Raw genomic sequence first — 24852 nt, forward strand, 5'->3', positions numbered from 1 at the left:
GTACTTGCCGTGTATGGTATATTTGTCTATTGTTCGTGAGAGTAATATCTATTTGTACCATCGTAGACGTCGTCAAAGCCTCGCTGTTTTAATCTATGCTGTATGTCTGGCTCCCTGCCTTGGTGCGTGCCTCGTGCCTTTCGTACACGCCGATGCGCCTCTCATTGCCATCAGGCATCCGGCGATGTCGGTGGTGGTGTTCTGAGTAAGCCAGGTGGAGGTGGCATGTCAGGCGGCGGCGTGCCCAGTTCTACTAATCCCTCAAGGGCCTACAAAACGAAACCGGTTAGCCATGTCGACGACATCATGTTAAATGGAGATTCGATATAGCAGTTTGGATGGGCAACGTACCTGCGCGGCCGTCAGCCTCTCTGTGCTCTGGAACTTGAGCATGCCCGCCACAAATCTCCGAATGTCCCGGTCCACATCCGGTAGAAGTATGTTCCACGGCTTGCGCGGGAATACGTTGTACATGTCAAAGGGCGGCGTCGGGAAATGCTCGGCTTCGGGCCACGTCTCGCGTGTCGGCGTGCCCAGTTTCTTGAATATGTCCAGGATCAACCCCAGCTGGTTGCCGTCCTCATGAGCCGCCCGGGACCGAAACAGCGGCTCGCGTGGTGGCCGGCGTGCGCATTGACCGAGCAAGGCACCTGCCGCCCAAATGTCGACCGCCGTCCCGTAGGCCTCGTTGGTAAAGAGAGTCTCGGGTGCGCGGTAGGAGCCTGTGCCGATGTCGAGACACTTCTTGTCCGCAGGCTCGTCTGGCAGGGACAGCTCGGGGTGCCATGCGGTGCCAAAGTCGGACAGGAACACAGGCCCGTCCAGCCGCTCCAAGAGAATGGACGACGGCTTGATGTCGCGATGGATGATGCCAAGGCTGTGGACGTGTTTGAGGGCGGAGAAGATGTCGGTGAAGTAGTTCAAAACACGGTCGCGGGTCAAATAGTGGTTGGTATTGTTCGGGCCCTTATCCCCTTCCAGGATTGTCTCCAGTGAGTACCGCAAGTAGGGCATCACCAGAACCGGCCGTGAGTCGTACGTCAACTTTTTGACCAGTGAGATGCAGCGATTGTGGCCCCAGTTCAGGATGCGCATAATCTCGGCTTCGCGCTCAATACTGTGTGGCTGCAAATCGCCATCGTGCCTCCAGACTTTGAGAGCATATAAATCGCTTCGGTAGACGTCGGCGGATGCACCTTGGCCAATGTGGATGCAGTCCTCGTATGGCCCGATGGTGACGCCCTCCGGATCGTCCATATCCGCATCGAATATTATTTCGGTGTCGCTTGGTGGGCCGTCAGAATGGCCAACGGGGTAGGAGTTATTAGCGACTGCTTCCCGATACTCTCTCTATTTGCGTCAGTGGAGAACAGTACGGAAAACAAAGGAGAGATGCACAAACAAAGCGGGATGGTTCGTACAAGATTTAGGCTCTCGTTCCACAGTTCCTGTTCGAGGGCTGCTGCAGTCTTCCTATCCAGCTCTGGCCGGTCAGTGAGGCCGCTGTATACCAAAGAAGAGTCAGTATGTATTGGTCCCGGGTCAAACACCAATGACAGAAGGGCAATGACGGGCAGGAATTCTCGTCCACGGTAGAGGATCTCACATTATTCGGATGTTCTTATAACGCTCCTCGAAACCGACATGATTTCGCCAGTTCTCGTCTCCGTCGTCGGACAGGCTCCACATTGCGGGTTGTGGTTGAACGTCTTGCCGTAGATTGATAAAACAACTAGTTGGAAATACGATTAACGAGTGATGAAAAGCGATGTTGCGGCGCAGCGTGCTGCGTGTGATGCTGTGTTATGGATGCCACCGTTTGTTATGATGTTCTGATGTTGTAATGTTGTGATGTTCTGAGCTCTGGTGGAGAGCGCTACAAAACCCACCAACCCGGTACGATTTCAGTGGAGAGCTCCCGGAGAAACGCTTTCCCCGCAGCCGGCCACGTCCAATGCCATCCACTTGGGGAAGGCGCAACGACGACACAACGTAAACAAACATAGCGACATTGCCTTTTTGACATCGACTGCATAATACGACAGTGCAGTAGTGTTGTCCATAGAAACGAGCCTGCCGTAAATGGCGGTTGAAGCAGAGATGAAAGGGCTTATCAGGTGACTGCCGATCAGTGTCAGCGACACATGTTGCGCTTTGTTTCCAATGGCGAAAGGTATCGTGAGAAGCACCCTTCAAACGTCATCAGGGTCTCAGCTAGTCCATAAAGGCTCCTTGACAAAATTAGTGACCGGCGAGACCCCAGTGTCCAGAAAACCCTTTGCGATCTCCACTGCTTTGCCTGGAAGTTCCCAGCAAGCTGCTACTGACAGCTCCCGCAGCACTTTCAAGGATTATCATTCCTTCAACTACGTGAATCCATGCTGCCCATGTCGAAAATGGCTTTGTTCTTGAATGATCCTGGCTCACTACTGGCAATGAGGCTCGGAGGTTTGGTCAAAGGACCAAAAGGATCACATGTTCGGGTGTCCTTCCCCACACAAAGGAGACAAGGCCCACCAGTCTTTGGGTTGGCTACGTCATCGCACCTCTCCTTGAAAGAAGAGCGGAAAAGCGGGGGTTAGTTGAGACAGTTCGCCTACTGTGGCGGAACACTGTATTTTCTCTTTCAGGCGATGTCTTCGTGCCCTGGAAGACAAAGATAAGAGCGTTGCATGACCGTCTGCTGGAAATGAGTTTTAGCGAGAGATGCAGCGGGCAGCAACAAGACCGCTTGGGTGGAGCCCGTCCCGGGGTCAATGCCTACAGTAGACCAATACGACGAAATACCTTCGTATTCAGGCCGCCGTCTGCCGTGTCTCTTACTTCGTAGGTGTTTTTTAGACCAGTGAGATTCGGAGCACTGTGCTGCTCCTCCGCTGTGGGTCTCTGTTTTCCCTCCTGAAGACGCTGTTTGGACGGGGGCCTTTAGTGTGAGTGGGCCCCCGCGTGTTATCTCGACTGAGCTGGGCTGCCTTCTGCGCCTTGATTTTTAGCCCGTAAGGCCCCTGTTACCCCCCGCACAAACTGCCTCACTGCATACCCCATACGACAGCAAAGTGAATCCGAGACGAAGCCGGCAAAACACGCCCGTGTTCATGATGGGATGCTCTGTTCATTGATGGTAGGACACATACAAATAAATCCAGTAACTTCCAGTGCGTCGATAGTCTCCATGTCCGTACATTGCTCCTGTTAAGGCCTGGCTCGGTATGCATCGGACGATGCAGACGCCAACGACAAAACGGACCCTGTAATTCCTGCCGTGACTGCGCACATGTGTACTTGCCCGATCCGCTTCCGTACGTCCAGTTCAAAGGAAAGAGCAAGTGACGACAGCGCCAGGCCGCTTCTCCATGCCCTAGCATTGCGGGGTATCCACATGGGCTGGCGTAGTAGGCCCTTTTCTCAGCAAACCCCATCACCCCATCTCATGCATCTGCGCGGAACCTTCTCCTTTCAGGGCCTTGGCGCCAAACAAAGCGGTCGTGACTTTGCTGTACCGTTACGTTGTTTGACCCTTCCAACGGGCTACTTTGGACGGGCGTCACACGTCTCCACGATTTGAAGCCTAGCGCTGGAGCCTGCAGAGCGGTGGTGGCCCTTGTTGCCCTTTTTGGCGCCTGCACTCTATGTCGTCAAGTGTGTATCTTGGGGTACCTCCTGCCGTCACACAGATACGCAATTGCCTATCTCGGCCTGCCGAAGACTTCCGTTACGCCCTCTTCGCCAATCGTGGGCGATGCCTGGCGCCACTTGCGCCTTCCGTGAGCACAATAAGACAAATCCATCGTGTGCCACTTTCCATTTCCGTATTATCGTGCCTGCCTCGCCTGTTTCCTCTTTGCTCCGAAACATCTTCCTTTCTTTATCCGTCAGTCATCCCCTACTTTTATTCTTTGCTTCTCCAGGATTGTCAATGGCCATCACTGCCAGCGACGTTTCGCTCAACATCTCATTCTGCTCTTAACCCTGGTCTCTCTGCTTCGACAGCAGTGATTCATGGACCAGTCTCTTTCGTCTCGTTTCGGCGCTCTCCTACACGTCCATCGTCGCCACTTGGCCCTTTCGTCCTCATAGTAAGCGATGCCAATGATTTTGTCAAAGTTCCATTTCTTCGTTCCGTCGGAGACAATCTCCATTTCGCACAGCATGCTAACGCGATACCCATCCAGACCCCATCTCAGCCCCCGCAAACGGCCCCGTAACATGGTCCTAGCCGCCTTTCATCCCCACACATCGCCATCATGTTAACGACATCTGCTTCCACTTTGGCACCTCGCGTGCGCCTGGCCCAGTCTCGCATTCTCGGCTCGCGAACACTCGCTGCAGCCGGGACTGTCGCTGTCCTCACCCGGCACCGCCAGCTACAACAACAGACCCGTGGTTTTGGCTTCGGCTGGTGGGCCGACCACGTCGACCATGAGCAGCGCCGCGAAATGCGCCGCCGCTACAAGGCCTTGCACCACCGGTACTCGGATGCCGTGAACCGCAAGATGCTCTGGGAGCAGCAGCATGCCAACAATGCCGACGCACCGGCGCACCGGCGCTGTACCCAGCATTACTGGCAACCCAAGCGGTACTTTGCATTCAGCCGGTATCGCTCCAACAAGGACAACTTTTTCAAGTCGTCGGAGACGAGCAGCAGTAACCGCACTTCGAAGAGCAATGCCACTGGCGCAGAGCCCACCATAGAAGACGTTGAGCGCAATGCGTGGGGCCACTTCTTGTTCCGCGACGGCGAGCGCACACATCCTTCCTGGTCATCCTCGTTTGACGATATCCGAAGCTACATTGCCAGACGCCAGGAAGACCTCCTCAATGAGACGCCCTTTGGCACGCCGACGGCCAACGCGACGAAAACGACGTCGTCAGCATCGTCGTCTGCATCCGGTGTCTCTGCATCCACATCCTCGTCCTCCGGGACGCTTCATCCCGACGCCGACTATGTCATCGACCCGATTACGAACCGTAAAGTGTCCAAGTCCTCTGCCAAGTCCACACCGGACGAAGTTGTCTACGATATGGACCTGCCCCCAACACAAGCCGAGATGCGCGCGTACAAGAATGTGTCGGTGGACGACTCTGCCTTCCACAACCCCACAATTGGCGCCGCCGTCGCTGATTCTATCAGCTTCAAGAGCCTTGGCGACGAGGAAGCACCCAAGTACGACGACTTGGACAAGTACAAGCCCATTAAGCACAATGAACCAGACGGCAAGCCAACCGATGCGCCCGTCGAGATTGGCCATGAGGGTTACGACGAAGCGGAGGTCCAGCAGTACAAACCATTCAAGTGGAACGAGCCGGATGGCAAGCCTGTCGACAAGACGGTTGAACTAGGCCACGAGGGGTACGACCCCGAGGAGCTGGCCAAGTACAAGCCTTTTCTCTGGAACGAGCCAGACGGCCAACCGAACACCGAACCGGCCGAGCTAGGCCATGCTGGCTACGATCCTGCCGAGGTGCAACAGTACCAGGCATTCCGGTGGAACGAGCCCCACGGTCAACCCAAGGATCGGCCCGTCGAGCTGGGCCACACCGGCTACGACCAGGCTGAGGTTCAGCAGTACCAGCCATTTGGATACCATGAGCCTCACGGCCGGCCTCCCGTCGCCAACGAGGAAAAGGGTCATCACGGATATGATGCCGCCGAGGTTCAGAGCTACAAGGCGTTCCGGTACAACGAGCCAGATGGCAAGCCCCCTATTACTACCGGCGAGCTTGGCCGTGAGGGTTACGACCGCGTTGAGGTGCAGACCTACCAAGCTGTCCGATACAATGAGCCCGACGGCAAGGCATCGGAGACCGCCGAGGATGTTACCGACTCATCAGAACTGTCATCGTACGGCGCGGTGCGATACCAAGAGCCCGACGGAAAGCCATCCGTTAGCGCTGACTCGACAGCCGACAGCCTGAAGGAGTACGACACGAAGTCGGCCAATAAGGAGCCATATGACGAGGCGTACTCCACGGTTTTGCGGGAATTGAGGGCGCTGTCTCCCCACGACGGAGACGCGGCCGCACCGAGCAACGGCTCCTACGGTTCCGAGTCCGAATCCGGCGGGGCCGGCACTGCTTCTGCTTCTGGAAAGCAGGCCAAAAATGACGGAGCTCGCCCTAGCCGATCTGCCCTTGAATCGTCGATGGACCGGATCAGTGCTGAGCACGATGCCATCGACACGCTGGCCAGCGTCTCCATCAAGTCGCACAAGAGCCGCGCTCGGAAGCAGATGACCGATGCGGAACGCAAGCAAGCACAACTAGACCCGTACTGCACGAAGCCCCAAGGCCTCGAGACGGCCTATGCCGAGGAGTGCGGTGGTGAGGGTACCGTGCCAATCTTCGTCAAGACACACAAGCGTGTTGATCGTGATGCCCCTTCCCTGCCTGTGGCCGCGACGTCGACTCCCACGGATCCGTTCGTATACAAAATTCTTGCCTACAACCCCGGTATGAACACAATCGACACTGCCGAGACATCATCGACCGTACCTGACGCATCATCGCCCATGCCGGCTGCGGACGTGCTGCTGCGTCTTTCCAACCCTGCAAAGTTCTTCCCCCATTTTGAGCCTCTCCGCGCCCAGGGCTTCGAGATTGTTTCCGGTAGCGGTGACGTCCTCATCTTCCGCAAGGTGCGCGAGCCCTCGGATGGAGAAGGCAGCGCGCCGTCCAAGACGCCAACGCCCCAGATCGCTCAGAAGACTACGCGGCGCGCTATGCCTGCCACGACCGTCAATCCTATCGACATGACCGGCAAGCATGGCTATGTGCCCCCGTCAACGGCAAATTTTGTCTCGCCCACCGGCTATGTCAACCTGGACCTCCCACATCTGCACGAGGGGTCTGCTGCCTCATCTGCCGATTTGCCATCGCCCCCTCCTGCCTCGGCGAAAGCTTCGTCCACATCTTTCCAGTCCGGCATTGGCGTCCGCCGTGAAGAGCCCGTGTTCAGCGGGCCAAAGGACAGCAGCAGCAAAGCCGGCACGACTGCCGGTCCTGGTGTGGCCAAGCGGATGGTGGTCGGTGCCACATGGGTTGCGGGTGTGTCGTATGTCATTGGTGTAGCGAGTGAATACGTCAAGGGCCGTTGAGTGCTAGTTACTCTCACCTGCCCGTCGGCAGGGCCGACACGAGGAAGTCATTCCTTTATCCTTCGCTTCTACTTCCCACATTCGTTCCATTTCCTATTCTTTTCCTTTCTCGTACGTCCTTTCCACTCGTTTTTTAACATGGTCGTTCTACCGGAGCATTACCTGGGTTTTTGCTTGTCATTCTGTTTCCTTTGTGGTGCTCATTGTTGAGAAGCCAGCCACTTGTACATTTCCTATCCCCATGTCCACCATCCCCCCAGTACCTATCTTTTGTGCCTACCTCAAAGCACCACTTCCCGGGCGTCGGACTATGTTGTGGGTTATACCCTACTTTACTGTCGATTTTTGGTTGCTCATTATCATACTTATTATGTGGTTTTGTTATCATCATTGGGTATCGCCATTATGGATTGTTTTATGCGTTGTTGGAATCGTTCTTGGCCATGTTGTCTACCCTTCTCATGGAGTTCATAACTTTGTAGCTACAAATACCACACAATATTTACCGGACTTTATGCGCAAAGAAGATTTATAAAACGGCCAAAAGCAGTAGTTTCAGTAATCCTCCGGCCCAATGCCAGGGCTTATTTGCCGCTTGCCATGCAATTTGCAACCTACGACGAGCTCTTTGTACGCCTCAAGCTGAACGTGTTGCAAGGTAAATTCGAAGTAGTTTTTAAAGCTCCGCAACGAAACAAAACAATACGTTACTTATGCACAACCTCACTAAACCCCCAGTCTGACTCGTAGAGGCTCCGCGCCGAGACACCAACAGGCGAGTGTCGATGTTGGTGACCATGATGTGGAGCGGTGGCTTTGTCGCCGCCACCCGCGTGCGGTTGACACCCACACGCCAGCCCCGTCGACTGCACCATCATCGCACGCCGGTATTCCTGCTCGTCCCAGCTCTGCCGCCGGTCCGGGGCCGGTGTCCAGGCGGTGGTGGCAGCCATGCAGTGCTGGGCGGCTTGCGACGGCGCAGGGGACCGGGAGCAAGAACGGGAGCGAGAGCGACTATGGCTGCCGCACATGCGCGGAGACGGCGGTGCCAGAAAGGTAGTCTTTCCTTGCAGCTGCCGGGCACGCGGCGGATGGGCACTGTGTCCGTGGGTGCGGTGGTGGTGGTGTCTGTGTGGGTGGGCGAGTAAGTGCCTCTCGAAGGCGGCCAAGGGATCCGAGGGATCCTGGCGGACGGCGGGCCTTGTGTGGCTGTTGTTGGCATTGCCAGTGTCCGCCGCGGTGGCCGAGCCGTAACTGCTGCCGCTGCCGTCGCGGAAATGTGGTGACTCGGGAGGGAACATCGTGTTCAATGTACGGTAATGCGAATGCGATATGTAGGTCAACGCACTGACTGTTCTTGTGGGATGGTAGTTAAGGATACTTCACAATGCAGATTGCTTCAATGGTATTGATGTGGGTTGCTGTAGCGTTTGTTTGCTTTGGATAAAGGTAAATAAGAATAGAGAGACGAAGGACAAACATCACACTTTGATGCGTTGAGGTGAAGGCACTCGCCAAATATATGTCACTGTTCATCCTAGGTACATCGTTCCATCCCCATTGCCGGTCGCCCTTCTGTCAGTTGACGAAAGAAGCACGGTGAATCTCAGCGAATGTATGAAACTGATTCTGTTTGTCCGGTAGTGTGCAGATTGTGGCGAGAGTGAACTCACAGAACGCAGCCGTTGGAGCAGTTACCAATTAGGTTTGTCGGCCACACACTCCACAACGCCATATCACCACGTATGACTGTGGCCTCCCAATGTATGCCACACATCTCAGGAGGTGGCTGCAACGATTGTTGGAAGCAGGTGAAGAGATGTTTCGTTTTCTTTGTTCCTGACTGGATTTTGTCTCGTTCCATTGTTTTATTAATTGGATTCCCCTCTTCATTATCACTGTGTCTCAAACGTGTCCTGCCAAAATTGGCTCAGACCGTGGCCTGGCCTGCCTTGCATTTCAAAGCGCGTGTCGCGTGTCATTTTAGCATGGAATTGAGAGTCACGAACAAATAGCACCGGTTTGACCAAGGCCGTAGTTGTCACCACATAGCACCAGATGAAAAGCACACCACTTTTCCGTACTTGGATCCAACAGCCCACCATTACGGCCTCGACATTATTATTTCGAAATGTTTTCATTTCATCATAGCGTTTGGCAAGGCTTTCAGGACCTGCAAGCAAAATAACATCAAAATCATGCCAAGGCGACAACTTTGCTACCAAATACTTGAAGAATTTTTTATTTTTTTATTTTAATTTTTTTTTGCAAAACAAATAAATAAAATAAATAAAAACCCAGTACTTCCGGTGGAATGTCGTGTGCCCCAAACAGATGATGCGCACTGACAAAAAAAATTCGGGTTGTCTTAGGTTGCTCTTAAACAGAAAACAGAAAACAATCCATAAATGCGTACGGATGCGCTTCAAACGTCCAGGTTAGGCAGGATCTCACATTAGCCCCAAAACGCGTCAATACAATGAGAAGCTCCAACAGATATGCATGAAGAACACTCATTTTTTTCAACCGTGACTCGCGTCTTTGGAAATTCCTCATGCACTTTATCCTCCGGGTCTGTTTCCAAGGCTGCCCAGGCTACTTCATCAGACGAAGACAAAGGGCGGTCTGTAAACCAAGACTAAAATAAACCGACAACCATACTGGTTGTAGGAGCTCTTAGTTCTGTGCTATCTTACAGGCCGTTCTTCTATGAAAGGACTTCTGTTCAAGCTTTCTTGCCTCGAGATTCAAGCCTTCCTGCCAAGGTAGCTAATTCCTTGGCTTATCTGGGCACATGGACGCCACAGTTCCAGACGTCCGGAACTTTTGCAACCCTAGAAGCGTCCTAATTGGGGATTCTTGAACTGCAATACCTCTTCCTTTTTGTATGATCCAGAAACACCTTACCCAGCATGACTCGACTGCCATTGCACTGCGCAAGCGACACAACCTGACATGGTAAGATAGGATGGAGACGAAGCGGGATACAGGAAATGAACAGCGTGATCATGGTCGATCTTTCAGTGGACCCAACCAATCTGAGCCACAAAATTTCTACACGACAGGTACGGAGTACAGGGCCCATACGCGCCCTGCCGCCGTTTGCCCTACTGCCCTGCTCGCTCCGGCCGTATGTATGCAAAGTCCGCGCCTGCGGGGCGTGGGAAAGGGGAATCTTTCAATGACAGACCCCGGTTCGAGAATCTTATGCACCGTGAGAATACGAGGCGAGGGTTTGCTAGCGCGGCTCAACAGTAAGAATAAGCTTGTCAGCGCGTTGCCGAGAGGTGCCGCAGAAGTGGAAGGGATAGACAAAAGACGACGAGATTGGCCGACGCCGTTGTACTTTGTATTTTGGGTGAGACCCTGCCTCGGAAACTGGCATTCGCTGCTTACGCCGTGTGATTGTTCTTTTGTTTTCCCTACGTAATCTGCAATGTGCTGTTCGCAAGGTTTGGTACGCCCGACGAGCCATCACACTTGCCAAACCATCCGAGTTCCGTGGCCCCTTTTCAATGCTGACTGCGCCGCTCTCTCTGGCCCTCAGACTCAAATGGCAGAAGAAGGCATACGCATCTTGCCGACGAGGCATCACTTTTGTCGCGAATGAGGGGGTACGATGCGCTCCGAGACCGCCGGTGTCACTTTTTACACATTGTCCCGACTACATTGCTGGCCAAAACGCGCCAGATCGAGAACGGCCCGGCGCGATGCGCATCTCACGTGGCCGCACCCGCATATGGCGGCGCGTGGCATTTGTCGTGGCCGCCATCGCCTTGGTCTACTTGATGTTGCCTCTCGACAGCCACACGCGACTGGCCGTCCGCCGACTGTTCCACACCCCGCTGCAGCGCACCTTTTCACGCCAACAGTTGCTAGCGACACCACCGCCGTACCCCGTCGACTTGGCGACGGACGTTGTGCTCGTCATCAAGACGGGATACGGGACGCGGGCCAGGCTGCCGGGAACATTGGCCTTTCTCGACGGCGGGAACAGGACCAGCACGAGCTCTGTCCCTGAGGGGCCTCTGTTCAGCAACATATTGCTGGTCGGCGATTTTGTGACGCAGCAGGGGCAGCACTATCGCTGCAACGGAGAGGAGCTGCCGATGAACGATGTGGTGGGCATGACGATCTCGCTTGCCGGGCCGCAGCCCAAGGACAAGGAGCCCGCCCCCAAAGTTGGCTTCTACCACGATCTGCAGAATGCCATCGTCGCCGCAGACGAAGAAGCGGCCATGGCCTTGTCCAAAAAATTCGGCTGGGAACTCGATGCCTTGAAAGTAGGACGCCCCATCCCCCCCTTTTCTGTTTATAACTGTCTTCCCCACGCCCCAGAATGAACCACCATTTCTCACCATGCGCAGTTCATCTCCAGCCTTGAGCTCGCCTACCGCCGCTTCCCGGACAAGAAGTGGTACGTCCTCGCCGACGACGACACGTACCTCGTGCGGCCGGCGCTGCGCCAGTTCCTCGGTCAGTTCCACCCCGCCTGCGAGCACTACCTCGGAAACGGCGTCGGCGGCTGGGAGGGCCGCTTTGCCCACGGCGGGTCGTCCATTTTCCTGTCCCACGGCGCCCTGCGCCGCCTCTTTGACGGCCACCCCGCGATCGTCGCGGCCGCGCACACGACGGCACTCACCACCGGCATGGGTGACTCCCTGCTATCCAACACGCTCATGAAGGTCGGGCTCTACGTGGCGGAGGAGCACAGCGTCCTGTTCAACGGCGAGACGCCCGAGACCGCCAAGATCCGCCCGGACCGCTTCTGCCTGCCGGTCCTGTCCTTCCACGGCCTGCGGGCGCCGGACCAAACGCTGGCCGTCGACCGCGTCCTCCAGACCAACTGGACCGCGCCGACGCCCCCGCTGTGGCGCGACATCTGGAGCCTGTATGGCGGCCCATCGCTGGAATCGCTGGAGGCGACACCCCACCGCGTTGACTGGGACCATGTGGGCTCGCTGGACGAGTACACCACGACGGCACGGGATGTCCAGCAGGCCAGCGACTGTCAGGTGCTGTGCGAAGCCCGTCGCGACCAGTGCATGGCATGGCGGTGGGAGCAGGAGACCGGCGAGTGCCACCAGAGCCCGTGGGTGATTGTGGGCGGCAAGGCAGAGGGAAAGACGTCGGGACTGAACCTGCGTCTGGTACGAAAACTGGACGAGTCCTGCAATGTTTGAACCATGAAGGGTGCAGTGTGTAGAGCAAGATTCCCAATAAATAAATTAGAAATGGAAATAATGAGCGATGATACCTATCTTCTTTGGAATACCATGGATTGTGAATGCATGACCAATAGACCACTGTCGATGGCTCAGCATTGTGGACTGTGATTGCAATATATATATAGGTACAATCGAAATATTTACTCATAACAGTATAAACTCACCTAAGTGTATTTATACGGTAGAATTTACACCACTGCAAGTTTAACCATTTCCAAGTGATGGCCGCGGCTCTCGACACTTCCCAGGAAGGAACAACCGTCGGGTCTCCGCCAACAGGGCTGGCACCTTCCGTAAACAAACAACACTAATACGGGCCGATCCTAGACGAGTTAAATCCAACATTGTTAATTTGACTTTATGAGGAACTGGTTATTCCGACAAAATGGTATACGACATACTCCGTTAAGATACACAATTCATTGCGTTTCCGCAGAGGAAAAACGAATATACATGTTAGCATCTCGTAATTCGGTTAGCCAAGTGCAAAACATTGAACTTGCAGCCTCGTTGAGCTTGCAGGGGTCTGCCCCGCCCCCGCTGCGCCTCCTTTTTTCAGATGGTCCATGAGCTCAAGTCAATACTCATTACATGGAAGTTTACGGATTTTTTTTTTTTTTTAAAAAAAAGATACATATTCAATTTTGTCTTTGGCGACCCAATCTTCAATATACCACAGACGCTTACACGCTCCGGGAAGTCAAGATGACCAAGACCGCAGACGCAGCGCAACCAGGAGCATATGTGGCAGTCTTGCCCCTCAGAGGCCACGGTCCACCAAAGCCAGAGAACGCTTTGCCATACCGTGACAAAGCGATCGACAGCAACGGGCTACGTCTGCTGACCATCGAGCCGGCCGCAAACGACGACGATCCTGTCGTCTGTACGCTGGTCGAGACGCGGTTTGGCGACAAGCCCAAGTTCCACGCGCTGTCGTACACATGGGGCCACAAGGCGCCCGACGACCCGACCATCATGCTCAACGGGTTTCCGTTTGTCGTGCGACGCAACCTCTTTGACGCGCTCATCTTCTTTCGACGCCAAAACCAAGCGGCGGATGCAGGCCGGCAGTTCTGGATCGATGCGATCTGCATCAACCAGAGCGACGTCGAGGAGCGCAACCGGCAGGTGCGGATCATGGACCAGATCTACTTCCGGGCGACCGAGGTCGTCGTCTGGCTGGGCAAAGCGTACGAGCGCTTTGAGGTGCCCGTTCGACCGGAATCGGGCGTGCAGAGCGACGACTGGGATGGCATCACCACCGCCACGAATAACAACACCAACGACCGCGGCGTCGGCACCGCCGTGCACAGCGGCCGAAACGCGTACGGGCGTCAGTGGGAGCTCTGCGGGCAGTTGCAGGTGGACCCGTACTGGGAGCGCGTCTGGATCTTGCAAGAGATTACCAAGGCATGGACGCTGCACGTCCACTTTGGCCGGCGGTCGTCGTATACGTGGGACGAGTTTCTCGTCTTTTTGCGCAGCAACACCCGGCGGGAGGACGCCCGCGCCGGGCAGCAGTCCGGCCCCCTGTGGCTGCACGAGAGCCTGCGCGCCAAGGACCAGCGGGGCGCGCACACGCTGATCGAGCTGCTGCACGACCACCGGTTGGCCAAGTGCGCCGATCGGCACGACAAGGTGTACGGGCTCCTGGGCATGGCGACGAACGGCAGTGGGTTCCCCATCGACTACAACAAGTCGCTGTTTGACGTGTGGGTGGACACCATGGTCTTTTTGAACGGGAAGCGGCTCTTGACGGCGGAGCACAACGTGGTCTTTGTCGGGCAGCTGGTCCGGGAGATCCTGCAGGTTGCGGACAGCGATCTCCACCTGCCGTCCCTTGTCGCCGGCAGCGCACAGCCCGGTGGCGCACAGCCCGGTGGCGCACAGCCCGGTGGCACACAATCCAGTGGCGGTGCGGCCCAGGCCACATTCGTCGAGCAGATTGACGCGCGCGACCGCGTCGACATGGCGACGGAGAAGCGCCACGTCCTGGACCGGCTGACACGCCCGGCCCCCACGCATCCCCAGGCCTACCACCACCACGCGACTGTCCTGGGCCAGATCCTGCTGGTGGGCCCCTCGACCGAAAGCATCGTGGCCGAGCCGGGCACGCTGTCGCTGTGGACCGGGCTCATTGACGACCTGTACGACGCAGGCCAAGTCAAGGACGCGCACGTGGAGAGCAACAATCTCATCCGCGTGCTTCTCCATGCGGACGAGGCCCAGATGGCGGCCGCGTGCGTGTCCGTGCCGTCGACCGTCTTGTTTGCCCCCGAGACATTCCCGGTGGAAGCCCGTGAGTTTAAGGCAGCAGATGTGCCCGGAGCAGCCGCGCTGGCGGAGACCGATAGCACAGAGTCATCGTCGTCGACGTCGTCGACGTCGTCGTCTGCGGCCCCCAGACTATACTATCTCGAGGCCATCACGGGCGCGACACGCCACAAAATGGGCGTGGCGGCCGGGCTGGTGAAGGCGGGCGACATCGTCTGCGAGGTCGGGCCGCAGAGGCTGCTTGTTCGGCTGTTTCACGAGGGCCCGTTGGCCGGCCGGGCGTGCGTAGTTGGCACGGCGCTCACGACGGAGGACGTTTGCCGCGCCAACGCGCACGCGTACTCTGCACAAAACATGCGCATCATCGATCGGTATGCCGACATTTACCTTGGCAAGGAGGCACTGTACGTCATCTCTGGATTGGCGAGTCGCCATCCGGGGTCTGCTTCGGGAACCGTATAGAAATTTGGCTGAAGCGGGTGCATCCAGCCGTTGAGCAGATTGGTAATCACTACGTTTGTCAGTCGTGCATCTCCACATTTTGCGATGATGGGGTGTCGAACGAGGGGCGAGACGTTTGTAAACAGAAGGCTTATTAATTTCAGATTTTATTTGTCTGTTTCTTTAATTTTTTTTTTTTCGTCTTTTTTATTTTTTCGTTGTTCACCTGTTTATGTGTACCCCGCCCAATCCTTTCCACTTGTCCGCATTATAAGTGGACTTGAACAAGCGTCCCAGACGGACTTTGGAGCTGAACGACTCACTCAACGATTTTCTTTTGCAGATAGCAAGCGCCAGAATGGATGGAGAAACACGCACATACCTGGCTGGCTCGCCCAGTGGCGCCCTGCAGCGCCGGACGGCCCTAATTGCACTCGGCGCTCTTGAGGTACTGGTCCGCATCACCCATTCAGGCGTCTGCGGCACCGACGTACACGACCGCACGGCCTCGTGCGGCCTCGGCCACGAAGGCGTCGGCGTCGTCCACCGTGTCGGGAGCGAAGTGACGGCTGTGCAGGTCGGCCAGCGCGTTGGTCTCACGTAGGTTGAGGTGGATGGTCTAGGCCCCGACACATGCGTGCTTGGTATTTCTTGGTATGTCGCTCTTTCGTCAGCACTAACGACATCGCGCAGCTTCCAAACTCATGTAAGCACCATATCATGATTGATCGACCAGCAGGCAGACGGCATCTGACACAAAACGCAACAACGCAACAGGCCTGCGGGTCTTGCCCCGAATGCATCGCCGGCTACCGCCAGTACTGCCACAAGTCCGTCGGCCAAAAGTACGGCGCCGAGGAGCACGGTACGTTTTGCGACTACGCCGTCCGCCACCAGGACTTTGTCAACCCGATCCCCGACGGCCTGCCTTCCAACTTTGCGGCGCCGCTCGTCTGCGCGGGCATTACCGTCTACGAGGCGCTGCGGGCGGCCGACGTCACGGCCAGCGACCGCGTGGGCGTCGTCGGCCTCGGCGGCCTGGGCCACTTTGCGGTGCTCTACGCCAAGGCCATGGGCTGCGCCGTGTCGGTGTTTTCGGCGAGCGACACGAAGCGGGCGGACGCGCTCGCCATGGGTGCGTCGGCGTTTCATGTGCTGAACACGACGACAACCGCGGGCGCGGCCGGCACGCCACCGCCACTGGCGCTGGATGTGTCCTCCAAGGTGGACGTCCTGCTTCTGTGCGGCGGCGCCGTCACCGACTTTGGCGTGTACGTTGCACCCTTCTTTGCGAGATCGCCTCTACAGCCAGTCTTGGTACGACGGACAATGCTGACAAACAGTCTTCTTCCTCTTCTTGCACGCCGTGCCCGGGTCGTGCCGGTTGTCATACAGACCAAGGACATTACCGTGCCGTGCGTTCCTCTCGATTGCCGGGTAAGAGCATACATGACACAGCACAAAACACTAACCATTCGCGTTGCAGATACATGCCGTTCATATTGCCGGGCATGAAGATTATGTACGTCACTGCATGTCGTCTACAGCGTCATTGATGTCCACTAATCCTCCTCTTGCAGCTTCAGCTTAGGTGCCACGAGACAAAACGAGCAGGACGCCCTCAAGTTTGCGGCGCGCCACAACATCCGGCCGTGGATCCAAGAGTATCCCATGTCCGAAGAGGGGCTCACCGAGGCCTTTGTGCGGTTGGCCGACGGCACGATGCGGTACCGTGCAGTGCTGAGCAAGGAGCTGGGCAATGCGTTTTCTGCGTAGGACGGTCGTCCCGGGGCGGGCTGACGTCGTGCCGGCTAGCTCATATAGATACAGTAATACGAACCACAGTAAACGGGTACACAAGACCACACCAACTTATGTCCTTTCGTGACCACGCCCATGCGCCACGGCGTCCGCCCCGTCGGCGGCCAGAAAGTCGAAATCGACACCGTCGTGGGCCTGCGTGACGCTCCGCTCGTACAGCCCGCGGTAGCCGCGCGTGGGCTGGCGGCGCACGTCGGCCGGGCCGCGGCGGGGCAGGGCGCCGTCGAGGCGCAGGCGGCGGTCGCGCAGGCGCTGCTGGAGGACGGCGTCGCTGATGTCGAGGTGGAGGCGGCGCTGGGCGACGTCGCACTCGATCCAGTCGCCGGTCTCGACGACGCCCAGGACGCTCGCGGGCAGCGCGGCCTCGGGGGCAATGTGCAGCACGATGCTGCCGCCGGCGGTGCCGGACATGCGCCCGTCGGAGAGGCGCAGCATGTCCTGGACACCGCGGGCGGCGAGCTTGCGGGGGATGGGCACGAGGCCGGCCTCGGGCATGCCGGGGCTGGCAAAGCCAATGGGCCCGATGCCCTGGAGGACGAGCACGGAGTCGGCGTCGACGTCGAGTTCCGGGTCGTCGATGCGGCGCGCGAGGTCCTGCGGGCCGGCAAAGACGACGGCACGCCCGCGGTGCTGCAGAAGGCGGCGGTCCTTGCTGGCGCTGGCCTTGAGGACGGCGCCGTCGGGCGCGAGGTTGCCGCGCAGGACGACGAGGCTGGAGGCCCGGTACAGGGGATCGTCGAGGGGGCGGATGATTTGTGCGGAGAGGGGAAACGGCTTGAAATGTTCGGCGTCGAGGGCAGCCCCCAAGGTCTCGCCCGTGATGGTGAGCGCGTCGAGCCGCAGCAGCGGGCGCAGGCGCTCGAGCAGCGCCGGCAGGCCGCCGGCATTGTGCAGGTCGGTCATGTAGTTGCTGCCGCTGGGCTTGAGGTCGACGAGCAGCGGCGTCTGGCGGCCAATGTCGTCGAGCCGCTGCAGGCTCACGGTGCCGCGGACGGCCGGGTGGCGGTTGGCAATGGCCAGCAGGTGCACGATGCCGTTGGTGGAGCCGCCGATGGCCTGGAGGACGGTGAGGGCGTTGTGGAACGAGGCCTCGGACAGCACGGCCTGGGGCGTGCGCTGGGCCCGCGCGGCGTCGACGGCGTTCTTGCCCGTCAGCTCGGCGATGCGCAGGCGCGCGCTGGACACGGCCGGCGCCGTGGCCCCGCCGCGCAGGGGGATCATGCCGAGCGCCGCCGTGATGCAGGCCATGGTGCTCGCCGTGCCCATGACGCCGCACGTGCCGGCCGTCGGCGCCAGCTCCTCGTTGAGCGCCGCCACGTCCTCAATCGCCAGCGCGCCGCCGCGGTATGCCGCCCAGTTGCTGCGGCAGTCCGTGCAGGCGCCGATGCGCTCGCCGCGGAACGAGCCGGGCATCATGGGCCCCGTGATGAGCGGCAGCACCGGCTTGTTGGCCGAGATGCCGCCCATCAGCTGCGCCGGCACCGTCTTGTCGCAGCCGCCAATGACGATGCACGCGTCCACGGGCTGCGCACGGATCATCTCCTCTGTGTCCATGGCCATGAGGTTGCGCAGAAACATGCTCGTCGGCGACGAAAACGACTCGTGCACGCTGATGGTCGGGAAGTCAATGGCCAGGCCGCCCGCCAGGTGCACGCCGCGCTTGGCGGCCTCGACCAGCTGCGGCACGTTGGCGTGGCAGGGGTTGAAGCCCGAGAACGTGTTGACGATGCCCACAATCGGCCGGCTCAGCGCGTCCTCGCTGTAGCCCAGCGCCTTGATAAACACCTTGCGCAGGAACAGCGCAAAGTGCGGGTCGCCGTAGTTGGGCAGGCCCTGGCGCATGCCCGTGGCCGGCTGGATGGGCCGGTCGAGGAGGTAGTCGGCATGCGGGGGGACTGTTTCTGCCGTGTAGGCAGTTTCGGCCGTGTCGGCGGCGTTCTGCTCGGGTTGTGAGCTTGCCATGACGGGCGACGGAGATGTGTGGTGGACGAGGAAGGGTTTCGTTCTCGTGCGTTGTCGTCGAGCTTTGCCCTGTAATTACGGGTACCGCCCACTAACACGATGGCGCTATTGGTGCCCTGAATTGCAACTTCTTGTGCCGTTGTCGCTCGAATCCCCGCTCGCTCGCTGTTCGGCCGCTGGAGCTGTAGTGGATTTAGGGGATGGAGTGGACCGTCTGCCCCATAGCGTTGGCACACAATCGCATTTCTCCGCAACGCGGCATCGATCTCGGCTGTCAATTGCCCGTCCACCGAAGCTACATCCAAGGCCTGGGTGTGTGTGCTATTTGTTTATTTGGATATTTGGATATTATTTTCTGTGGACACATACCCAGAGAGCTGCCTACGCCATCTCCAGAAAGCCCTACGGCCACCATCGCTGATCGCTCCCCTGCGCTGCTGATCTTTAGTCACGATCGTCTTCATGGGTGGCCGCCCGCCGGCCCTTGCTTGTCCGCAGCAGGCCCGCGTGCGCATCCACCAGCGGGCTGGCCCACTGCGCTCTGCCGTCGGTCCCCCGAAACGACGTCGCGCCCAGCCCCGTCGGCTGGTAGTTGATGTAGATGGACTCCCAGTGCTGCGCGGGCACCTCGTACGCCTCGTGCATGATGCTAAAGAGATGGCCGACCGTCGACGCCTTGCCCGCCACCACCGTGCTCCAGTAGTCCCACGCCTCGCGGTGCACGCCGCCCGCCGCGTGTGCGAACCGGTGCAGGCCAGCGTAGCTGCGGAAGTAGATCTGGACCATGACTTCGTTGGACGCGGCGCGGTCGTTGGCCAGGAAGCTGCGCGCACCGAGGTAGCCAAAGCCCTCGTCTCCGTTGTCGTCCTTCTCCGCACTGCGCGCCTCGAGGTCGGCAATCATGCGGTCAAAGTAGCCACCAATCGTCAAAAAGTACGGGTGCAGCGCGCCCAGGGCGTGGTTGCTGCGGGCGGCCAGCTGGATGACGGCTACGGTCTGCTGGGACGGGGCCGTGCTGCCCGGAAACTGCGCCGAGACCTTGCCGTCGACCACGCCGGCCAAAGCCGGGTTCGCCCGGACGCCGCCCCAGATCAGCAGCGTGTCGATGATCTGCGTGGCGAGGTAGACGGCCGGCGGCAGGACGGCCCATTGAAACGGGGCCAGGGCGACGAGGAGCGACTGCAGCACGGCGCCGAGGGCGATCCACGTCGACACGCCAATGGCGTCACGGAGGATCTAGACATGTCAGGTTGGCGGCGACAGAAGTAAATAGAAGGAGCCGACGCACGTTGAGCTTGCTGGGACCGGACCAGTATTGCGACTTGGGCCGTGTCGCGGTCGGCGGGAGCATTGCTTGAAAGACGGCCATGATTTGGTTGTGGTTTGCAGACTATCGAAAATCGTGTCTGTGAAACGACACTTTGCAGCGGGGCCTGCTATTGTATGTGTTCTTTCTCGTATATTTCGTATCCAGTATATAGATCGACGGTGGGAGGGCATCAGCCCGCATGCATACAAAACAGGACTCTGTGCCACCCATCTTCCAAACTAAATTCACGCAGACAAAAAAATGTAAGTAAATAAAAAGAGGATAACCCCCCGTCCATTTCACTCTACCCATATCAAGACACCAATGTCAAGACACCAATGTCAGCAGCACGCAGAGCACATACGAAACAGGGCCCATTGGCTCGACGAACAACGGCACATTTGCCGTTCTCCGAGCACCAGGCCCTCGCGAGGACCTCCGCGCCCGTACCTGTCGCATTGATGGTCAGGACATCGTCCGGCCCGAGGTCGTCAGCCGTGTGGTCCTTGAGCTGCTCGGCGGACCAGATGTTTTTCTGGAAACGCGACAGGTCGCGCAGGTGGATGGGGTGCGGTCCATCCCGGCACGGCGGCGGGGTGACAAAGACGGGGTTTGTGTAGAGCCTGTACGTCACGGGGCCCTGGTTGTTGTCGATGGCGAACGTGATGCTTGCCCGGTACTGCGTCTCCATGATCACGTCCTTGTCGGCCAGCGCGCCCCGCGAGGCCCGTTTCGCCGCATCCGCTCGAGCGGCAGGGCCTTCAGTTCGATGGTGGTCGTGTCACATGTGCTCATGTCACGGACCGGCGGCTCCGGCACAATCCAGTTGCTGGCGTCGCGTATTTCCTCCATATACGGCTCGATCTCCTCCGTGGAGCGCATCTGCGGCATTCCGTAGTGGCTGCGACAGCGCCGTAGTCGGAATTGCTTGTCGCCAACGCAATGTGGCGGGCCTTGATCCGGGCATAGCATGGGCTGACGTCGGCCTTGACGTCAGCCTTGTCCGCTGCCGTGGATGGAACGAACGTGACCGTGGGACACGGTCCAATCCAGCCGCAGAGGGAGACGACGCCGGGGAGACAGCCCAAGCCCAGCACGCGCCCAAGCACCGTTCGCACGCGCCAATACGAGCGGGTGGGCAGCACGACACCGCAGTCAAAATACGGGCTGACGCCCATCTGCGCCTTGACCGTCGGGGAGCAGAGCACCAGCGCGGCCTTGATCTTGAACGCAAACCACTTTCCGGGCAGCATCATACCGTACAGCCAGTCATGCAGGTGGATGTTGATAATCGCCCCGCCGCGCATATTGCTGTACACGTCCTCCGCGGTGTCGCGCACCTCCTTCATGTATGGCCACTTCATGCGTCGAGCAAACAACAGCAGGCCGTCCACCTGCCGTTCGTGCACAAGCGAATGCAGCTGCACCATCTTGCCATAAATGTCCCAATCCTGGTCGAGAAATTTGTTCCGCAACAGATGCTGTTTTTCCTTGTCTTTTTCGTCGTTGATGGCGCGGATGGAGCGGGTGATCTCGTCCCGCGCGGCTTTGAGCCCTTCACGCATGTTCACGGTGGCGTCGTTGCCTGCCATCGCCAGAGCGTTTTCGTAGGCAAGCTTCGCCCGCTTGGCAAGGCCCATTTCGAGAAAGGCCATGCCCAGGCACGACCATGCCTTTGCATAGGTCGCGTCAAGACAGGTCGCCACGTACGCCTCGTGTCCTGCTTTGTCCGGCTTGTTGAGTTTCATCAGCGCGGCTGACTTGTTGCAGCGGTACACGGCGTTGCCGTTGTCAATGGCAATGGCCTCGCCGTACAAGTCCGCCGCCTTTTGGTACTCTTTGTTTTTGAGTGCCTCGTTGCCCATGTTTTCAGCTCGTCTGCCTTGCTCTTTTCTGCTTCTGTCTGGGGCCGTTTCACATCACCAATATCCGCATTCGCATCCTGGAGAACAATTTGAACGTTTTTGAGCCACAGGTCCGACACGATCAAGGACGCCAGGATACGGGGCGTGAATCCCGAATGGGAGGATGCGTCGTCGGTGATCTTGAGTCGAGCAGCCAATTCCCAAGCGACGATGATCTGCCGTAGAAATCTCCACTTCCCAATATGGCCCTCGGTGTCGGGTCCCATGACCCTGTGAAGCTGGACACTGGATGTTGCAATGAAGTCGGCAAAGACGTCGTCGCGATTCAGCACGCTGTAGAGGTCGCCGATGATGTCGCGGTTGCGGTGTTGCGCGCCGTTTTGGTCATAGTAGGTGAAACTAACTGGACGTCAGCCAAAGAAGACAATAAAAATAACAAAAATAACAAAAATAACGAAAAATGGCACAACAGCCTAGCAGCAGAGCAACTCACTTCACGGAGCGGCCAACCACGTCTTTGAGATTCAGATTCTCCTCTGTCGGGTTCCAGCCGAATTTGCTCCTGTTTTCCTGCACTTCATGCAGCCGTCGCAAGATTGTGCTCGCCGAAAGCACAGGAAGCTGTGCATAGTTCACCAAAATGGTCACGCGCACCCTTGTTTTCTCAAAGTCCCAGCATTCCAGGCCATATCCTTTGATTATCACGGTTCCCGGTTGGATGTTCTCGTAGTTGCTGTGGCTCTCGATGTCGAAGAGGATGTAGTCTTCGTCGTCAAAGGTTTCGTATTCGCGGGACGCTTTTTTTTTCATGAACTTGGTTTTCTTGTAGGACTCTGAATGTATTAGTTTGTTCGGAATAAAAAGTGGAGACAGCGTGGTGGCAGGTCACTCACTGAAGGCGTTATGCACAGCAGACGAAGCTCTTCCCTTGTCCTGCAGATCATAGCGAGAGAGTCTCTCACTGTGACCACTCCAGTGCACGCTCGCGGAGACGTGGGCAAAACCAGAGTAGATGCCGGTGACCAGTGCACCAGAAGCCTTCTTGTCCATGAACAGCTGAAAGTCCTCGAGTCGGGATGTCCACTCGTCGAAATCCGGCGGACCAGCTTCTGCATTGGACGGTATTGCCTCCGATTGTTCTTGTGTGTTGGGATCATTTTGCTCTCTGATTTGACCTGCCGCCTTGGGGTCATGGTCACTGCTCGTCCTGGGGATAAGTTCGGTCCGCGCCGAAACCGTGGCGCCCAGCGATTCGAGGCGGATGCTGGCGAGCTCGGACAGATCACCGTGGTCGCTCGCCATGGCCTCCTGGAGAAGCTGTAGATCGTTGATCTCCACAGCGACATTGATGTCGTGTTTCATGACTTGTGCGACTTGGGACTTGGCGCCGGGAAACAAGCTTTCTAGGCTGTCGTTGAACCCCCGCAGCTCCGCGATTAAGACGGTAAATCGTTTGCGGTCACGCACCGCCCACAGGGCCTTGCCTTTGATCGTCGTGCCTGCTTGTCGCTCTTGTGCCATGCGGCGTATGCCTGCGTAGGCTCGTTTGAAGACTCGGGTCAAGTCACGCTGCTGCTGAACCACTGCAAGCTCGCGCTCGGCCTGCGGTGTGAGTTGATGGGACGGCTGCAGGCCATACTGATCGTGCAGTCGGTCGATGTTGTCGAAACAATGCTGGATGCAGCCGAGAATAGCATATACAGCACTCCGTACTTCGTCGCGAGACAAGCGCGCGTCGGGAGGCGGTTGGCTCTCGTCTGCGGCAGGTCGCCGGATGCCGCCTAGGCCAACTGCGTCGCCCCAGCATACCAGACGTACGCGCTCCACTTCAAACTTGATCGCCAGAAGCTCATACTCGAGCCCGTAGTGTCGCGCAGAGTCGACAGCATCAGAGATCTGCACACACGTTTCCCACAGCGCAGCAACACCAAGAAGAAGACCGGTGATTTCTGCCATCTAGAGATACGTGAGCAATACGGGCAAGCGGGTCGTAGTGGGACATTTGAAGCAACCTGAGAAAGGCACAGGTTTATTTTTGGTACAGGTCGTAGTTCGAATAGCAACCGATACATTCCGTCAAAGTTATCGTCTTTTGCGTAGGCCGTATTCGCAAACTCAGCAACTCAGCCTTGTTGTTCAGCCCATACCCCGCTTGAGCTGTCGCTGCAACATACCGTGCCCGACAGAGCCTCAAGCATAACGCACAACCCCCCACGTAGCGAAACGCGGATTTATGAATGATGATTTCGCCCGGCCGACGGCCAGATGCCAGTGACAGGTTGTCATTCGCCGAAAAGTTAATTTTTGGGTGTAGTGATAAAATGTGACGGCTGAACGGGCGTTGTGCTCTATCAGCCCCGGTGCGTGCATAGGTTAAACCAAGTATGGGAGCTTAAAAAGAAGTATGAGATGGTTTACATGCGCATAACATATCGTCATGAAAATTGAACTCAACGAGAACCTGGAGAGTTGTTGTATCGGACACGCATGTTTACGTTTCTATGAGTAGCCCTTCTCGAAGCATACGTACATGTCATGTTAGTTTTTAAGTAACTGTTGTATCTATATGGACGAACAAGGTAGTAGAATATAGAGTGAAGAAAGCTGGCATTAACCATCACCCTGCTGCTGGCAGGTATTATGTACAAGTTACACTATAGCACCATTTGTTCCGCGACCGCCGTGTACGTATATTTGTATATACTAAGATTTAAAAAGAAACAACCTGCAACGTCTAGTGAAACTGGAAGTGTTTGATAAAATAGTACCAAGTGCTTGGTCAACCTAATAATCCATTCATTTGTGTATATGTGGCTTACAAGTGGGATAAGGCAGAGATTGGGGGAACTGACGTAACT

The 24852-nt window shown here is 57.4% G+C and overlaps 11 protein-coding genes across 11 annotated transcripts; 4 read left to right on the forward strand and 7 right to left on the reverse strand.

The window, feature by feature from the left end:
- Nucleotides 1-170: 170 nt before the first annotated feature.
- SPSK_03316 (cyclin-dependent kinase) lies at nucleotides 171-1689 on the reverse strand (the record flags this gene model as incomplete). The annotated part of the gene is made up of 4 exons (XM_016730154.1): nucleotides 171-269; nucleotides 352-1350; nucleotides 1422-1503; nucleotides 1607-1689. The coding sequence occupies 4 exons, from the start codon at nucleotides 1687-1689 to the stop codon at nucleotides 171-173; spliced, it is 1263 nt and encodes a 420-aa protein (XP_016584705.1).
- Nucleotides 1690-4244: 2555 nt separating this feature from the next.
- On the forward strand, nucleotides 4245-7094 carry SPSK_03028 (uncharacterized protein; the record flags this gene model as incomplete). The annotated part of the gene is made up of 1 exon (XM_016729872.1): nucleotides 4245-7094. One exon carries the CDS (start codon nucleotides 4245-4247, stop codon nucleotides 7092-7094), a length of 2850 nt encoding a protein of 949 aa, XP_016584706.1.
- A 707-nt stretch (nucleotides 7095-7801) lies between these two features.
- Nucleotides 7802-8395, reverse strand: SPSK_03650 (uncharacterized protein; the record flags this gene model as incomplete). Its single annotated transcript, XM_016730485.1, has 1 exon — nucleotides 7802-8395. One exon carries the CDS (start codon nucleotides 8393-8395, stop codon nucleotides 7802-7804), a length of 594 nt encoding a protein of 197 aa, XP_016584707.1.
- Nucleotides 8396-10609: 2214 nt separating this feature from the next.
- Nucleotides 10610-12277, forward strand: SPSK_03258 (glucosylltransferase family 31; the record flags this gene model as incomplete). The annotated part of the gene is made up of 2 exons (XM_016730098.1): nucleotides 10610-11377; nucleotides 11462-12277. 2 exons carry the CDS (start codon nucleotides 10610-10612, stop codon nucleotides 12275-12277), a joined length of 1584 nt encoding a protein of 527 aa, XP_016584708.1.
- A 750-nt stretch (nucleotides 12278-13027) lies between these two features.
- Nucleotides 13028-15058, forward strand: SPSK_03160 (uncharacterized protein; the record flags this gene model as incomplete). Its single annotated transcript, XM_016730001.1, has 1 exon — nucleotides 13028-15058. The coding sequence occupies one exon, from the start codon at nucleotides 13028-13030 to the stop codon at nucleotides 15056-15058; it is 2031 nt and encodes a 676-aa protein (XP_016584709.1).
- Nucleotides 15059-15395: 337 nt separating this feature from the next.
- On the forward strand, nucleotides 15396-16813 carry SPSK_03352 (NADP-dependent alcohol dehydrogenase; the record flags this gene model as incomplete). Its single annotated transcript, XM_016730190.1, has 5 exons — nucleotides 15396-15637; nucleotides 15731-15743; nucleotides 15815-16452; nucleotides 16524-16559; nucleotides 16618-16813. The coding sequence occupies 5 exons, from the start codon at nucleotides 15396-15398 to the stop codon at nucleotides 16811-16813; spliced, it is 1125 nt and encodes a 374-aa protein (XP_016584710.1).
- Nucleotides 16814-16909: 96 nt separating this feature from the next.
- Nucleotides 16910-18820, reverse strand: SPSK_03193 (dihydroxy-acid dehydratase; the record flags this gene model as incomplete). Its single annotated transcript, XM_016730034.1, has 1 exon — nucleotides 16910-18820. One exon carries the CDS (start codon nucleotides 18818-18820, stop codon nucleotides 16910-16912), a length of 1911 nt encoding a protein of 636 aa, XP_016584711.1.
- A 444-nt stretch (nucleotides 18821-19264) lies between these two features.
- On the reverse strand, nucleotides 19265-20189 carry SPSK_03541 (uncharacterized protein; the record flags this gene model as incomplete). Its single annotated transcript, XM_016730379.1, has 2 exons — nucleotides 19265-20056; nucleotides 20109-20189. 2 exons carry the CDS (start codon nucleotides 20187-20189, stop codon nucleotides 19265-19267), a joined length of 873 nt encoding a protein of 290 aa, XP_016584712.1.
- A 253-nt stretch (nucleotides 20190-20442) lies between these two features.
- On the reverse strand, nucleotides 20443-20820 carry SPSK_03733 (uncharacterized protein; the record flags this gene model as incomplete). Its single annotated transcript, XM_016730567.1, has 1 exon — nucleotides 20443-20820. One exon carries the CDS (start codon nucleotides 20818-20820, stop codon nucleotides 20443-20445), a length of 378 nt encoding a protein of 125 aa, XP_016584713.1.
- A 2-nt stretch (nucleotides 20821-20822) lies between these two features.
- Nucleotides 20823-21994, reverse strand: SPSK_03438 (uncharacterized protein; the record flags this gene model as incomplete). The annotated part of the gene is made up of 2 exons (XM_016730276.1): nucleotides 20823-21030; nucleotides 21069-21994. 2 exons carry the CDS (start codon nucleotides 21992-21994, stop codon nucleotides 20823-20825), a joined length of 1134 nt encoding a protein of 377 aa, XP_016584714.1.
- Nucleotides 21995-21998: 4 nt separating this feature from the next.
- SPSK_03179 (uncharacterized protein) lies at nucleotides 21999-23950 on the reverse strand (the record flags this gene model as incomplete). The annotated part of the gene is made up of 4 exons (XM_016730020.1): nucleotides 21999-22022; nucleotides 22048-22393; nucleotides 22488-22827; nucleotides 22888-23950. 4 exons carry the CDS (start codon nucleotides 23948-23950, stop codon nucleotides 21999-22001), a joined length of 1773 nt encoding a protein of 590 aa, XP_016584715.1.
- Between the last annotated feature and the right edge of the window lie 902 nt (nucleotides 23951-24852).

The sequence above is a fragment of the Sporothrix schenckii genome (assembly GCF_000961545.1).
Source record: "Sporothrix schenckii 1099-18 chromosome Unknown Cont47, whole genome shotgun sequence".
In the NCBI taxonomy this organism is placed as follows: Eukaryota; Fungi; Ascomycota; class Sordariomycetes; order Ophiostomatales; family Ophiostomataceae; genus Sporothrix; species Sporothrix schenckii.